This window comes from Suillus subaureus (assembly GCF_016647635.1).
Source record: "Suillus subaureus strain MN1 chromosome Unknown BJ212scaffold_19, whole genome shotgun sequence".
NCBI lineage: Eukaryota > Fungi > Basidiomycota > Agaricomycetes > Boletales > Suillaceae > Suillus > Suillus subaureus.
The window spans coordinates 26,422-42,102 of record NW_024538575.1 but is presented as its reverse complement, the minus strand read 5'-3'; the positions used below and the strand labels follow the sequence as shown (position 1 = coordinate 42,102).

At 47.0% G+C, this 15,681-nt stretch overlaps 4 protein-coding genes across 4 annotated transcripts; 3 read left to right on the top strand and 1 right to left on the bottom strand.

Moving 5' to 3' along the window:
* The first annotated feature begins 343 nt into the window (after window positions 1–343).
* BJ212DRAFT_1358780 (CPSF A subunit region-domain-containing protein) lies at window positions 344–5,833 on the top strand. The gene is made up of 25 exons (XM_041335825.1): window positions 344–701; window positions 750–905; window positions 958–1,038; window positions 1,087–1,244; window positions 1,303–1,449; window positions 1,501–1,710; window positions 1,737–2,101; window positions 2,150–2,313; window positions 2,361–2,429; window positions 2,482–2,673; window positions 2,720–2,855; window positions 2,909–3,093; window positions 3,146–3,188; window positions 3,274–3,329; window positions 3,384–3,578; window positions 3,627–4,031; window positions 4,085–4,277; window positions 4,329–4,407; window positions 4,458–4,599; window positions 4,650–4,805; window positions 4,853–4,999; window positions 5,052–5,199; window positions 5,260–5,394; window positions 5,446–5,575; window positions 5,624–5,833. The coding sequence occupies exons 1-25, from the start codon at window positions 390–392 to the stop codon at window positions 5,796–5,798; spliced, it is 4,179 nt and encodes a 1,392-aa protein (XP_041192140.1). The 5' UTR covers window positions 344–389; the 3' UTR covers window positions 5,799–5,833.
* On the bottom strand, window positions 5,834–8,565 carry BJ212DRAFT_1358769 (FAD/NAD(P)-binding domain-containing protein). Its single transcript, XM_041335824.1, has 13 exons — window positions 8,398–8,565; window positions 8,097–8,219; window positions 7,615–8,049; window positions 7,458–7,566; window positions 7,361–7,404; window positions 7,295–7,313; window positions 6,915–7,245; window positions 6,808–6,861; window positions 6,446–6,752; window positions 6,350–6,396; window positions 6,201–6,292; window positions 5,958–6,153; window positions 5,834–5,902 (listed from the first exon to the last, which is right to left on the bottom strand). Exons 2-13 carry the CDS (start codon window positions 8,215–8,217, stop codon window positions 5,864–5,866), a joined length of 1,794 nt encoding a protein of 597 aa, XP_041192139.1. The 5' UTR covers window positions 8,218–8,219; window positions 8,398–8,565; the 3' UTR covers window positions 5,834–5,863.
* Window positions 8,566–9,431: 866 nt separating this feature from the next.
* Window positions 9,432–13,443, top strand: BJ212DRAFT_1568958 (uncharacterized protein; the record flags this gene model as incomplete). Its single annotated transcript, XM_041342017.1, has 16 exons — window positions 9,432–9,440; window positions 9,501–9,606; window positions 9,669–9,960; window positions 10,012–10,071; window positions 10,124–10,383; window positions 10,433–10,790; window positions 10,844–10,999; window positions 11,053–11,588; window positions 11,649–11,874; window positions 11,969–12,302; window positions 12,355–12,461; window positions 12,522–12,669; window positions 12,721–12,797; window positions 12,849–13,021; window positions 13,071–13,362; window positions 13,417–13,443. The coding sequence occupies exons 2-16, from the start codon at window positions 9,551–9,553 to the stop codon at window positions 13,441–13,443; spliced, it is 3,102 nt and encodes a 1,033-aa protein (XP_041192138.1). The 5' UTR covers window positions 9,432–9,440; window positions 9,501–9,550.
* A 1,184-nt stretch (window positions 13,444–14,627) lies between these two features.
* On the top strand, window positions 14,628–15,092 carry BJ212DRAFT_1358740 (uncharacterized protein). The gene is made up of 3 exons (XM_041335823.1): window positions 14,628–14,650; window positions 14,708–14,882; window positions 14,909–15,092. Exons 2-3 carry the CDS (start codon window positions 14,828–14,830, stop codon window positions 15,076–15,078), a joined length of 225 nt encoding a protein of 74 aa, XP_041192137.1. The 5' UTR covers window positions 14,628–14,650; window positions 14,708–14,827; the 3' UTR covers window positions 15,079–15,092.
* The last annotated feature ends 589 nt before the right edge of the window (window positions 15,093–15,681 follow it).

Genomic DNA, 15,681 nt, shown 5'->3' with positions numbered 1-15,681 from the left:
CGTGCACCGATTTTTGCAAGATCCATGAGTTTACCACTGATCAGTTGATTTCAAGGTTTTGACCACACCTGGGTCAGAATAGGACCTGTTTGAGTGTCGTGCGCATTTCGCACAATATTTATTGTTATGTGATCTAAAATGTTATACAATTTGGGATTCAACATGCGACATGGATGAAGACAGATGTGTAAGCTTGATCAAAATGGAGCCCTCGCTCCTGGACGCAGACTTGAGACTCGAACAACCGTCGATTGAGAACAAACTTCTTCAATGCATGGGGATCTTATTACATAACCAGACGTTGTTTGGCAAGACCTTTAGAAACAAACAAATGCACTCAAACCGAGAATTTCAGTGGGAGACCAGGTGCACCTGTCGCTGAGGGAGAAATGCATGCCTTGAGACATGACATACTTCCGCCTAGTGGTGTTGAGTTTGCAACGACACTGAAACTCACGCCCTCAACTATCACTGGATCTTCCAGACAAGAAAAGTTGCCTCGCGTTCTTACCAACGTCGTCGTCTCAAGATCTAACCTTTTGCGCATTTTCGAAGTGTGGGAGCAATCTCCACAAATCTCAACTTATATTGAAGATGAGCGAGAGCGGAGGGCTCATGTGCGAAAGGGCACTGAGGCTGTAGAGGGCGAAGTAGAGATGGACGAGGGTGGAGAAGGGTGGGTTAATATGGGGTCCGTAAAGGTGAATTCCTAGCTCGAGTTTAGGGAGGGTAGCTTAGTTGCATTACAGGCTACTGCAAAGAAAGATCCTTCAACGGTGTCACGCTTCCACTTTGTGCGAGAGCACACTCTGCATGGCACTGTCACTGGCATGGAAAGCGTGCGCATTATGTCAACTTATGAGGACCAACTAGATCGTCTATTAGTGTCCTTCAAGGATGCCAAGGTATGATGACATATATTCTGCGTTTCATGGTGGTTCTTGATCGTGATTATAGATAGCTCTCCTTGAGTGGTCAGACGCTGCACACGATCTTGTCACCGTTTCGATACATACGTATGAGCGCGCGCCCCAGATGGTCAGTACTTGTCTTCATCGATGCGCGTAAATGTAACCAGTTTTGCAGGTTTCATTGGACAGTCCCCTTTTCAAAACGGAATTGCGTGCAGACCCCTTGTCACGATGTGCAGCACTGTCTCTTCCAAAGGATGCATTTGCTATTCTTCCGTTCTTTCAGACCCAAGCAGAACTCGAAATAATGGAGCAGGAACAAAACCATACAAGGTGTGCATTCTTCTGAATTTCCTATTTCCGGTTCGATATAAATATGACCAACCAACAGGGACGTACCGTACTCTCCAAGTTTCGTGCTAGACCTCGTCAACGATGTTGATGAGCGCATTCGGAACGTCATAGACTTTGTTTTCCTTCCTGGATACAACAACCCGACAGTCGCAGTGCTTTGCCAATCTGAGCAGACGTGGGCTGGGTATGTGGCGTGATTTGCTTTAGATTTCACATCATAAAATGTTCCCTATAGTCGTCTCAAGGAGTACCGTGACACGGCTCGCCTCTACATCTTTACCTTGGACCTCATGAGTCGCAATTACCCCATTATCACTGCTGTCGACGGTCTCCCTTACGACAGCGTGTCTCTCCTTCCCTGCGCAACTTCACTTGGAGGTGTCATCGTCCTTACAAGTAATTCCATCATATATGTCGATCAAGCAGCTCGCCGCGTGGCCCTTCTGTGAATGGCTGGGCCGCACGTGTCAGCGATATGCCAATGCCTCCAGCAGACAAAGACCTTGGCCTATGCATCGAGGGTAGTCGGCTCGTGTTTGTCGATGAAAAGACTTTCTTTGTCATTCGAAAAGATGGCATGATACACCCCATTGAGATTATCCTAGATGGGAGGACTGTATCCAAATTAGTGCTATTACCTGTTATTGCTCAGACGACCATACCAGCTGTCGCCAAATTACTGAATGACGACCTGCTTTTTGTGGGAAGCATGGTTGGACCGTCGGTATTAATGAAGGCGGCTAGGGAAGAGGTACCTCTCGAACTTCCTGCGCAACAAACTGGTGCTGCCACCGCTATCAATTTTTCTGATAGTATGGATTTAGACGATGACGATGGTTGGTTGCATCATTACACTACTTCGAAACTCCGCTAATAGGTCACAGATCTATATGGCGATTCACAAACCGCCACACGGGCGACTGTTGGAGCAACGTCGGGAACCAGTGCTGCGACAAAGACTCGTTCCATCATTCACCTTTCATTGTGCGACTCGTTACCCGCATATGGCCCAATCGCTGATATGACATTTTCTCTTGCTAAGAATGGAGTAAGTATATGACATTTGATAGGTTGAACTCTGCTCAATTCTTCCAGGAACGTTTTGTCCCGGAACTTGTTGCTGCTACAGGAGCAGGTCATCTAGGCGGATTCACCCTTTTCCAGGTGAGTTGATGTAATATTACAGACTGTCAATTCAACTCATAATCGAGCACAGCGCGACCTTCCGACGCGTACGAAACGGAAACTGCATGTACTTGGAGGGGCACGAGGAATCTGGTCTCTTTCCGTTCGCCAGTCCCAACGTGTTAATGGTCTCTCTTATGAGAAGGCTACAAGCCCATTTTCAGCCGAAATTGACACGATAATAATTAGCACAGACGCTAATCCTACGCCAGGTGTTTCGCGGGTAGATAATATTTTTTTGGTACGTTTTGTTCGCTAACCCTTCGCAGATAGCAACCCGAACTGCAAAAACCGACATCGCTATTCCGACTCGCATACCTGGGACAACTATAAGCGCAGCCCCGTTCTTCCAGCGTACCACCATATTGCATGTCATGACAAACGCTATCCGCGTGCTGGAGCCCGGTACGATATTCCCATAGACTTTTTGTGTTGGTGACTAATGTGACGGAATCAAGACGGTAATGAAAGACAGGTTATCAAAGATATGGACGGTAGTTTGCCTCGGGCAAAAATTAAATCATGCAGTATCTGTGATCCTTTTGTGCTTATCCTGCGAGAAGATGAGTCTATCGGTCTTTTCATTGGTGAAACGGAGCGAGGGAAGATTCGACGCAAAGATATGTCTCCAATGGGTGACAAGGTATTTCTGATTTCATTTACCCTATTCCAAATTACTTATAACTTTAATGTAGTCGTCTCGTTATATTGCGGGCTGTTTCTTCACGGATACTATTGGTCTTTTCGACATAGAGGCGACCGAAACTACCCCTGCAGCAGCACACGCAGATAAGAATACATCTACACTGCAGGACGGCTGTAGCAGCTGGCAACAGAAGTCAATGGCTCATGCTCGTACGACCGCAGGGCGTCATGGAGGTTGGCCTCACATTGACCGTTTGGGGCGACGCTAGCTAATATCGAGTTCTATAGATCTGGTCACTACCGAAGTTGACTCTTGTGTTCTCAACTACTGCGATCTCTACGCTGGAGAATATATTAGTAGACTCCCGGACTCCTGCTGCTTTGTCTTTACCACAAGATCCCCCCAGAAAGCCTCAGGATCTTGATATCGATCAAATTCTCGTTGCACCCTTAGGCGAAACATCTTTGATTCCTCATCTGTTTGTAAGTAATTTAACAGTCCTGTGGTTTGTCTACTAGAATTTGCAACAGGTTTTCACGCGTTCGGGAAACATGGCCATTTATGAAGCCTTGCCGGCGCCTGCTTCCACCGAACAGGCAGATCCTCCTCTACCTAACCCACGGACTTCATTTTTGAAGGTCAAGTTCCACAAAGTCGTGTCCAAAACCTTTGAAATCCAGAGAGTTGAGGAAACGGAGAAAACTGTACTTGCAGAGCATAAGAAAATCTCGCGGACATTTGTTCCATTTGCGACTTCCCCAAACGTGGAGTGTACCCTTGCCGGTGTTTTCTTCACGGGTGATAGGCCATGCTGGATCATAGCAACCGATAAGGGTGGATTAAGGGTGGTACCCTCGGGACATACCGTCGTTCACGCATTCACTGCGTGTTCTCTTTGGGAGTCCAAGGGAGATTTTCTCCTGTATTCTGACGAGGTTTGTGTGCTGTACACTGAAAAGTCAAGACACTCATTCGTTCATGCACTTAGGGTCCCACTCTCCTTGAATGGGCACCGGAAGTCCAACTTGACAGTTGTCTACCGTACCGCAGCATTCCTCGATCACGCGCATACTCTAACATTGTGTTCGAACCATCGGCCTCGTTGATAGTGGCTACTTCCTCATTACAGGCCCGTTTTGCTTCCTATGACGAAGACGGTAACATCATTTGGGAGCCTGATGGTTTGTATCTCGGTCTCATGCCTGAGGTATCTTTATCTGACAATCATTCAGGGAATGGTGTTTCCTTCCCTTATACCGACTGCTCGACGCTCGAGCTGATTTCGCCGGAACATTGGGTTACAATGGATGGGTGCGTTTGCTCTTGATCGCAACCGGCAGCGGTATTGATATATCTGCCAGTTACGAATTTGCGTCTAATGAAACTGTCAACGCCCTGACTTGTGTTTTGCTTGAAACAACAAGCACGGAAAGTGGGACCAAGAATTTCATTGCTGTGGGAACAACAATCAACCGAGGAGAAGATTTGGCTGTGAAGGGAGCGGTATGTTTTGCCGCCATCATGCTCTTCGGCCAATTTACTCATGATACCAGACATACGTTTTCGAAGCCGTTGAGGTTATTTCCGATCCTAATTGGACACCGAAAAGATGGTACAAATTGAAGCTGCGAGTGAAGGATGATACGAAAGGCCCCGTAACAGCTGTGTGCGGCATAAATGGTTATCTTGTGTCATCTATGGGCCAGAAGGTAAACGGAATGCTCTGTATGCAACATTGCGTTGATAATCACTACAGATTTTTATTCGCGCTCTTGATCTGGACGAACGCCTGGTTGGTGTTGCCTTCCTAGATGTCGGCGTCTACGTTACATCACTGCGCTCAATGAAGAATCTTCTCTTGATCGGGGATGCCGTGAAAAGTGTCTGGCTGGTGGCTTTCCAAGTGCGACGTTTGCGTTTATTCTGTGTTTCTCTTATGAACAAGCGTTTTATAGGAAGATCCGTATAAACTCGTCACACTGGCCAAGGACGTACGAAGGAGGTGTGCCACAACTGTGGACTTTTTCTTTGCTGGGGGAGATTTAGCCATTGCTAGCGAAGACGAAGAGGGGGTCCTAAGGCTATTTGCATATGATCCTTCAGGTGAGTTACGGTCATGGCACGATGAAACTGACATTTGAGAATTCCGGTTTTTGATTGAAGATCCCGAGTCTCGAGGGGGACAGCATTTATTGTGCCACACAGAGTTCCACAGTCATAAAGAGTGCCGCTCAACCATCATGATTGCTCGGCGCACGAAAGACGAACAACTCATTCCTCAAGCAAAACTGGTGTCTGGTGAGGCTCGTATTCTATCTGCATCGATGACGTGTCTTATTCGATCGACAGGATTTACGGACGGATCCCTATCAACCCTCACACCCGTAGATGAAGCTGTTTTCAAACGACTACAACTTTTGCAAGGGCAGTTGGCACGGAATGTGCAGCACACTGCTGGATTGAATCCGAAAGCCCATCGGTGAGTTATTTGTGTTTGCACTGGGCTCTTCATTGACAACCCTGTTAGAATTGTGCGAAATGAGGCCGTGTCCAAGCCTTTATCGAAGAGTGTCCTTGATGGCCAACTCCTTAGCGAATTTCAAGTATTGGGGATCAGTCGCCAGAATGAAATCACGCGACAGATTGGTACAGAGAGAGCACTTGTTTTGCATGACTGGTCTTCTCTCATTGTTCCGTGGTAGTGAGAATTCCAGTATCTGTTATTCTGACCTGCAATATATCATGTATAACGGTAATTCTCCCTTTGTCATGCTATACCAAGCTCTCGTGCCAAGATCTGGAGACCCTGTATCATAGCATTTGTCAAAAGATATATCGATCAGCAGAGAAAGGTACCTTACCAAGTGTTTACTGAAGAAACGTGCAGCTCCAAATGGACCCACGGCGAACCAAAGTCCCGGATGTCCAGAGGGTCGGTATGCCTGATTAAGTTCTCCCTCCGAGTCAATGCCCCAAACCTGAGGCGGAAGAAGTCGATCGGTAATCTCATTGCCAAGAAGAGCTCTCGTGGTCTTCATGATGGGTTCATTCCCTGTACTGCAACACGCGTGAGAAAGATCGATGAGCTACCATTTAGACCATACGCTAGGACGATGACATCCGCTGAAAGTTTAGAGCCGTCTTTAAATGTGATCCCGTCTTTATCGAAGTGACTGATGTCTTGGCCTTGCTTTACCTAAGCACATATCGCAACCGTCAGCTACAGCCCTCTGATAATATATACAAGTCATACCTTGACTCTGCCTTCGACAATTAGCTCACCACAGCCAATGTCAAGCACTGTATGATGTTTGAGTATCACCCGTCTCAGGAACAAATCCGAACGCACTAGTTCCTGATCCCATACGGCTGAACACAAATCCATCCAGCCCAACCTCGCCACTACCAGGCGAAAGTTCCCAAGTCAAGTTGAATCCAGCCTTGCGCAAACCGTCGTGGAGTTCCTTGTCTAACATCTTCATGGGTTGGATCCCACCTGATTTTGTCAGTTGTAGGGAGAAGGCTAGAGGCATTGAATTGCTGCGGAGATCCAGTTCCTCGATAGGGGTGTTGATGGGGTAAGACTGCTTAAAACGAGTTTTCTCCATGGCAGCAGAGGATACAACGCATGTAGCGCTTCTTTGGACCAATGTTACCTTTTCTTCTTCTTATGAAACTATGACTTCATTTTATTTCAATCTATACACGCACCTCAGCGGCACCATGTGCTACAAAATCTTGACATATATCCCCACTAGCATTGCCCTAACGATCTCGTAAGTACGCTCGTAAATATAAAGTGCACATATATGACTTACCGCACCTACAACGACGACACGTTTGCCTCGGAACTGCTCTGCATCTTTATGGAAGTCGGAATGATACCAGGTTCCTTGGAATCCATCCATTCCATTCCAGGTAGGAATGTGAGGGCTCCCGCTTCCTGTGGCAAGGACCAGATACTTTGGATTGAGGATTACTTTCTGATCTCCATGCTGTACTTCTACAGTCCATCTTGCGGATAATGAGTCGTACATTGGAATTGAGGTCATCGTACTGGAGAGCCAGATACACAATTCCTGATTAACAGCGTATGATTCCAGGAAATTGGCAAGTTTTCCCTTAGGAATGTACTTCGGGAAGTTTGTCCTAACATTATTGAGATATGCAATACCTTTGGACTGTAGAAGGCACATACGGATAGGGATTGTAAAGGACTGTGTATTCATTAGTACCAAGCCCGTGGAAAGATAATAAGACATACTGGAGCTTTGGTACGCGGGAGTATGCAGCGTAAGGTTTGGGTACCTGTGTTTCGCATTATTTAATAATAAAGAAAACATATTATTGTTTGTGCATACCGTTGTCGCCAGCAGTCTCCGACACGCACATTTTTCTCGATTATAAGTGCACGGATCCCCAACCTACGCAGCCGCGCTGCACACATAAGGCCAGATTGTCCACCACCAACTTTTATGACTCATCAAGACACTATGATTCATAAAAGAAACGGCACACCGATCAGAACAGTGGGGTCGGCCTCGATAGCACGGAATTTTGTATCGACATCCTCCTCCCAAGTTATTGTTCGACCCTCGTATAGGCCATGTTGGTCTGTGAAAGACTCCTCGTACCCGACGAGGTCCTGCATGTTTGTGAAAAGAGTTAAAGCCTTCCACTTCCCATCGACATCTTGCGTCAGACGGAAGAAACCTCGTCCGAGTGCAGCTGGGTTCGTAATGCTAAAGGTGAAAGCGCTTTGTACTCCTTCAATGCCTTGTGAACCTGGTAACTTGAATGGTGAAGGCGCATTGATAGTGTGATCGTCTATCTTGAAGTCACGAAGACTAGAACGCTCAAGTCGCGACTTCCCATCAACAACCTCCGAGAGAAATCCGCGTATTTTTTCCAGACTCGATAGTGTTCTGTGATCCCAAGAAAAACATAAAAGATCTGAGAGTATTTGTCAGTGCGCCTCACTTGCTTGGACAAGCACTGACCTCTGAGCCACCCGTCCGAAAGGAAATGACTCATAAATGAAATAACGTCTCCAGTGGACGACGCGACCTCTAGGCTTTTGAGCCAGTCAGCGGAGATTGCGTGAAGGTCCTCTGAAGCCATGTCTGTACACCGGTAGATAGTGAACGTTGAATATAGCCTACGCGCCAAGTGTGTAAACCAGATGCTCCTTAAACACTGAACGAAAAAGAGAATTCTCCAACTTACACCGCACGATACGTGACGCCACGACATGACACTCAGATGATCAGCTATTAGTCGTTTTGCTAATAGGATACCCACTTCACTTGTGTTTTCCCACCAGCATCAATAACTCGGCCAGTCTGAGTGGCATGACACTGTGTGCCCAATTAATGGACAGTACTAGTAGTGCTAGGTCACTAGGGTGCATTTAGCCCATGGCCGCTGATCTTGGAGATGAAACTTCGAACCGAGTTGACTGTACTTGAGCAACAAACCATTGCTGGCAATCAAATCTGGCATACGGACCGGGCCAGCAAGCTAACAACAACACATGCTCAATTTTTGAAATTTCTGTGATGAGTTGGCCCTACTACGAAGAAGGGGTCACACTTGCAAATTGACAGTTCACGCCGCTTTCGCTCAGCTGGACGCGTGGTACCGGAAACTTCCTCATGTTCCATTTTCCGACACCTTGGTAAGACTCTGTGTTCGATGTCTTCTCCTCTTGAATTCACTTGTCTCACCGTTCCTTTGACTCTCTCGTCGCTTTTGATTACATGCTTCTCATCTATTGCAAGTTGTCCAGGATGCTCTTAGTGAAGACGCCTTCCCCCGTCCCTCGAGTGTTGGACGAGGCCTCGTGCTTGCCCTGTACTGTTCACAATATATGCGATTACCCTGATTATCATGGCGCACTTTATCATCCCCACTGTCATCTGCACTGGTGAGTCCCATCATCGCTTCTGCTTCTTGGGTTTTATCATTGCTCCTGCTTCTCGTGTTATCTTTTGTTTACGGGATGTATTTCATTTGATGGGTTTGCTATCGTGATTATATTGGATGACGTGTCTGTCTCACTCTCGTTGTCTCGTCTGGAGAACGCAGGTTATCGTTTTTTCCCCCTTGTGGGTCGGGCCTGAACCACTCTAACAATTTCTAACGAAAAAAAATGGAGGACGCTAGACGTTCTGAACTGACGATGGTTGACAACAGCCGGCAGGCGGTAGGTGAAAGTTCCAGCAGAGTCGGGGATCGGCGGCTTGGCGGCTGCTAACGATTTAGATCTTCGACGTTAGCTCACTAACAACGCCCGCGTGATAGGTTTTGCCCGGTGCATTACTCAGAATGGCAAAAACACTTTAGTAAGATCTAAAAATTCTGAGGTCTGGCAATGCAAATTCGATGGATTGCCTTGAGGATAGTATGTGATAAATAACAAGAGGAAGCAAAGATCCTCAAGCACGTCGCTTTGATGTCAGACACAGCTCCTGAGTCCGGGTCTGGCAAAGGTGATGGCATTCAAATCTCGTTTGTATTCTACTTACATCTTTATCTCCCACGCGGTATATCACTGACCTAACAACGAACAGATACCGTACATTATCAGGTCGCGTCGAAGAGAAACAGACGTCCTCCAGATCCTCGCCAGACCTAGCGGATGCAACTGAAAACATTGATGCCCATCTACTGACTGTCGACGAAGTGTATACCCGGTATTCCAGTCATCCCACAGTCGGTTTGGAGCTTGCCGCTGTTCGTCGCAGAGAGCGTGATGGCAAGAATGTTATTAGTCCTCCACCTACTATCTACTGGAAGAAAACGCTTAATTATATTTTTGGTGGCTTCAATTTTCTCATGTGGATCTCGCTCATCTTGACCATCGTGAGTGCCGTTGTTCACTTGCCATTGTGACTTCTCTAATATACACGTTAGCTCTCCTATGAACCACTCGGGCCTCCTGTACCTTTCACTCTTGGTATTGCTGTGCTATTGGTTCGTGACTTTCAACTCTAGTGCTCAATTTCCCCCTTCTCATCAACTACAGATCATCGTCATCGTCGTTTCTGCTACATTCTATGCTTTGGTCGATTGGAATGCAAACAGAATCATGAAGTCAATAAAATCTCTAATTGCACATGAGGCTGCGGTCATTAGGGACGGAAACCAGCAAATAATCAAAGCTACTGACATTGTAGTCGGTGATGTTGCCGTGCTCAATGCTGGCGACCGTGTCCCGGCCGACATGCGTGTCGTGCAGGCATCGTCCGACCTTCGCTTTGATCGCTCTCTCCTGACGGGTGAAAGGTCTGTTCCTTATCTTACGTGCTCGAATTTGGCTGAAGTCTAATTGCAGCGAAATGGTACCGGGAGCTCTTGATGCAACATCCGACAATGCTCTGGAGACTCGTAATCTCGCACTGACTTCCACTTTTGTTGTACAAGGGACTTGCCATGGTGTCGTGTTCGCCACAGGAGATAGGACCGTTATGGGACGCCTTGTCAAGATGTCGGGAGAAACAAAGTTCAAGCTTACCACTATTCAAAGAGAAATGTGGTTTTTCACCAAAATCGTTTCATGTATCGCATTCTTTTTCTTCTGTTTATCGATTCTTCTATACGCCGTTTGGTTACGGACATCGTATCCTGGATATGACACCCCGTCTTCTGCCATCGTAAATTCAATTGGCTGCTTGACTGCTTTCGTTCCCCAAGTAGGTGGCCAGCAGTGGAAGTTTGCATCCCCTTCTTAGTTGACGTCTTGCAGGGCCTCCCGATTTGCGTGGCACTTTCGTTAACTGTTGTTGCCCGTCGCATGGCTAAACGTCAGGTGTTGGTCAAAAATCTGGCGACCATCGAGACGTTAGGATGCATGTCCGTGCTATGTTCTGACAAGACTGGCACGTTGACCGCGGGAAAGATGGTAAGATGAACGATGCATCTGCTCTTGTTACCAGCTTGCTGATGGACCCACAGATGGTAGAGAATATTGCCTTTCTCGATCACGTATTTGGTGTCGAGGAAATTAACGAGAGGGTTACGAAGGCATCAGACCCTGCCGTATTTTCTGCGTTCAAGGCGCTCCATCATATCGCGAGGCTTTGCAACGGCGCGAGATTCGACGCAACGACTAACCACCTTCCTGTGCAGGATCGTACGATCAAGGGCGATCCGACTGATACTGCTCTTTTGCGTTTCTCCGAAGCCCTTTCAATACCGGAGCTTGGTGTGAATGCCAGTACTCTTCAGCAAGATCATCATAAGAAGTTTGAGATCCCTTTCAATTCCAGCAACAAATGGATGCTTTCTGTGGTCTCCAGGGTCAACACTGCTGAAAAGAACGTAGAATCGACATGGATGTTCGTCAAGGGAGCTCCTGATGTTTTGTTCCCTTCCTGCGGCAGTGTGCTACAGAGTGATGGGACGGTCGTCAAGTTGAGAAGTACGGCGAGGCAGAGGTTTGCCATGCTTCAAGAGGATTGGTCAAGCCGTGGCCAACGAGTACTCGTGCTGTGGGTATGAGCACTTTTGACTTGGCATCTTAACGTCTGATATCGTTGCCGAGGTAATAGATGTAGGAAACTCATAGAAGAAATCAAGACTGGACTTACACCAAACGACGTGGAAGATCTCATGTACATGGAGATGTGCGATTTAACATTGGTTGGTCTAATTGGAATTTGTGATCCTCCTCGCCCAGATGTATCGGCGTCGATTTCTATCATTCGACGAGCTGGAGTTCGAGTCTTTATGGTCACTGGTGATTTCAAGCTCACTGCTCTAACTATTGCTCGCCAGGTAGGTCTTCTTTATTTTCTGCCGCCATAAAATCCCTATTAACCCCCCTTTGCAGGCCGGTATCATCACCCAACATGTTGTCAATACCATCCAGGATGTCCGAGCCGCTGCATCTGAGAAGGTCTCGTCAAAAGATTATTATCTTACCAAGCCATCTGATGATGATCCTATCCGCTCCCTGGTACTTACGGGGGAAGACGTCGCATCTCTCACCTCATTTGATTGGAATGTCATCGTTGGGGCCTACACAGAGATCGTATTTGTGCGCACTACCCCTGACCAGAAAATGCGAATTGTAGAGGAGATCAAAGCTCGCGGAGACAATACAGTCGCAGTCACTGGAGATGGTGTCAATGATGCACCAGCACTCAAAGCCGCTGATATTGGTGTTGCGATGGGTAGTGGCAGTGATGTGGCCAAGGAAGCTGGTATAGATTTCCTGGTGGTCTTTTCGATGACACTAATACCATCACTCTCAAGCTGCCTTGATCTTGTTAAATAATGACTTTGCTTCCATTCCTGTCGCGATAGAGTTGGGCCGACTAGTCTTTGATAACCTGAAGAAAGTCACATTGTATCTTATGCTTGTGAGTCGCATTTGCGGAAGCAGCATAATCTTGGCGGGTTTGATACTTATGGTACCGCAGGGTGGAAGTTATGCGCAATTCATGGCGATCCTCGCAAACGTATTACTAGGCATGCAGTTACCCTTGAACTCGTATCAACAAACCTGCTATTCCATCACCAACGATGTTATCATGTCTATCTCGTTGATGTATGAGAAGCCAGAGTGGGGTGGGTGCTCACGTATTCAATGAGCTTTCCAGTGCTCAATTCCTGTTGTAGACTTGATGCAGCGCAAACCACGCAACGCCGGGACCGATAGGCTTGCGGATTGGCGCTTTTTCTTCCATCTCTTCTTAGTACGTTTCATGACGTGGGTGACCCAAACGCGCTCATGTATACTTGCCCAGTTCTATGGACTGATGCTGTGGCCCTGCGCGATGGCGATGTGGTTCTTGTACATGAACCAGCAGGGCCTCAGTTTCTATAAAGTTATCTTGACTTTCAACCAATGGGAAGATGGCTGGCAAGGTTACACCCTCAGTCAGCTAACCCATTTCGTCGATGTTGGTCAAGGCATTTAGTGTGTCGTCATTCTTTCCTCTCGCAGTACTGATTCTAAGAGTCACTAGCTATGTGACAGTGGCCATCGGACAATGTGGGACCCTTCTATCAGTTTGTAACCGCCGAGTATCGATACTGCATTCGAATCCTCTATGGGGCCCGCGTTGCAACCTTCTGGTACTTGTCGGCATAATGGGCACGATATTGATCTGCATCGTGAACCTCTATGGAGCTGGCTTCCAGCGGGTGTTTGGCACGATGCCTATCCCTGGGATGTTCTGGGGTCTTCCATTTACCTTTGCTTTGGGGATCTTGCTCATGGACGAAACTCGCAAAGCTATTGTGAGGAATTACCCGAAGGTATATTTTGAGTTACACGACCGTACTGGAACTTGAATTCACGCTTTTCTGCAGTCTTTCATTGCGTGGCTGGCATGGTGAACTCGAAGTCATATGAAGTGGGAGCTTGATGCTTACCTTCCTGTTATGTTTTCTTGCTTTACGAAACATCTTGCAGTCTGGACGCTTCATGTGATTATTTTGTTTACCTTGTATAAATATTTATATTCATCTATACCATCTTGCTCACTTAACGATGGATTATTCTCTCTCTATCCCGTACCTCTACCTGTCGTACGAACATCTAGAATAGACTGCTCTGTCTATTCGCTCTATTCCCTCGTTATTCTATTCTCAGGAAAGCACCTCTTTCTGGGAAGTTGACACTGGAAAGTCTCGCTGAGCCGCAGGCTCGGGAGTCGGCGGATACCCTTGCCATGTCCAATTTTTAATTTTTCGATAGATAATAGATATTGGTTGACGTCAAAACAACTGTCCGATTTTTTGAAATCTGGAGGGAACGCGGTTTCCTGTGATGTCGTATGTATATGATTGGCGCTTGAAAGGAGATCTCAGATGGAAGGGAGGGCGTTGACCGTGATCCGCCGCAGAGGCGTATACGTACCAATGATTGAATCGAGGTATTTATGAATTTCATATTCTCATTTGTTTGAGCGGCCCTTGTAAACAATGCCGCTTGTCTCTCTTCGCTTGGGTACCCCTATCGCTGCCTTTATGGAAGCGGAGCGGCGTAGTTCATTGACTGCCAGACTCCAGCAGCAACGTTAACCCCTCTCGAACAAAAACCACTTTCTCCTCTGATTGTCTTAGTAGGCTTTGTAGGAAATATTGGAAAGGAAAAGTTAAACACATGCTCTTTATCAACCCATCGATAGCATCTCAGGTGGAATCATGCGACTTCGCAGGGCATGATGCTGCCCAGCTCGTCGTCCCTTATCACCGCATGCTTCACACCTTTGAAACGGAAGTTGTCGATACTACTAGAAGGAAAAATTCGGAATACGAAAAAGAAGCTCCAGGAGGTGGAGATAAGTCGAAGTCGAACCCCAGCACTGACAAAGAGGACGAATCAGATTTTTCCTAGTCAGAGACTGAAAAGTCCGAGATTGCTTCGAAGGGTGACGGACTTACGAGGGAAATCTAAGCTCGACTTATCCAACCTTGTCGGCCCATTCATCCACCACTCGGAAGTTAAAAAAGCTCTCTGCTGTGTCATGAGAAACAAATATTTCTCTGTTGAATCACCGTGGGAGTCCCAGAATTGTGTGCATCCGAGTCGGAATCGTTCCTTTGGGTGCGTTTCTGTATCAGCCCGAAACTTTAGGCAACGAATTTCAGTCCTTACTACGTATGTCATTTTATAGTCACTCCGCTATGCGCCCCGCTTACTTATTCCAGTGACTTCTTGGAAGCCCTTGATGAGGGGTCTTTCTTCACCACATCTCCAGCAGCGACCCCCTCCCTCATGCCTACTCCCTCACTCTCTCAGGCCACTCCCTACATTCCAAACTCTACCTCTGGTGCTGAAGCGACATCCAATCCCCAGCACATCCTCCTGAGGCACCTACTGAAGGGCATGCACTCCCTCTTCTACCGTCTGCCACCAAGCCGCTGCAGATCAGGAGTCAGGTACTCGCGATGCTGATCGACAAGTTTTTTTTTCTATCGGCACATGCCTTTGAAGATTTGCTCATGGATGGTTTCCTCGGGCGTTGATCTCAGCTTCGTCCTGGCCAAAGTGGTTATCGCAACAGAATTTAAATCTGTCTCTTGGACTGTGCCAGTGCAGGTTCGAAACCAGCCTTGAAGATTCATTCATGGATGAGGTGCATCTTAACTGGCCTTGTAGCCATGTGGTTTCCACGCGAACATAATCAAAATTTGTCAAGCCTGCCGACGACAGGGTTTTTTTCCTTATCGGAACACACTTCGACATTCACTCATGGATGGTTTCCTCAAAGGGCTTTCTAACTTGTCTTAACCGAGTTGTTACCACAAAAGAATCAAAATCCGTTGCTCTTGGAATGTGCAGGTTCGAAACCCGCCGTTTCTTTTTTCTATGAGAATATACTCCGAGACTCACTCATGAATGGTTTCTTCAGAGGCTTAACTGGTCTTAGCCAAGTGGCTGCCACAACAGAGTTAAAATCTGTTTCTCTTGGACTGCGCAGGTTCAAAACCTGCCGAACGACAAGCTTTTTTTATCGGAACACCCTAACATTGACTCATGGATAGTTTCCTCGGAGGTTCATGATGTAACTGCTCCTAGCCGAGTGGTTACCACAGCCTGAGTCAAAATCTGTTTCCCTTGGAGTTGGC

Bases quoted from the DNA above. Each gene is read 5' to 3' on its own strand.
- BJ212DRAFT_1358780 (XM_041335825.1), top strand. From the start codon at position 390: ATGCATGCCTTGAGACATGACATACTTCCGCCTAGTGGTGTTGAGTTT. The intron at 906-957 runs GTATGATGACAT...TCGTGATTATAG, and splicing joins TGTCCTTCAAGGATGCCAAG to ATAGCTCTCCTTGAGTGGTC. The intron at 2,102-2,149 runs GTTGGTTGCATC...AATAGGTCACAG, and splicing joins GGATTTAGACGATGACGATG to ATCTATATGGCGATTCACAA.
- BJ212DRAFT_1358769 (XM_041335824.1), bottom strand. From the start codon at position 8,217: ATGGCTTCAGAGGACCTTCACGCAATCTCCGCTGACTGGCTCAAAAGC. The intron at 7,405-7,457 runs GTATGCACAAAC...TGCGAAACACAG, and splicing joins GGAGACTGCTGGCGACAACG to GTACCCAAACCTTACGCTGC. The intron at 6,154-6,200 runs GTATGGTCTAAA...CGCGTGTTGCAG, and splicing joins GCGGATGTCATCGTCCTAGC to TACAGGGAATGAACCCATCA.
- BJ212DRAFT_1358740 (XM_041335823.1), top strand. From the start codon at position 14,828: ATGCCTACTCCCTCACTCTCTCAGGCCACTCCCTACATTCCAAACTCT. The intron at 14,883-14,908 runs GTGCTGAAGCGA...TCCAATCCCCAG, and splicing joins CATTCCAAACTCTACCTCTG to CACATCCTCCTGAGGCACCT.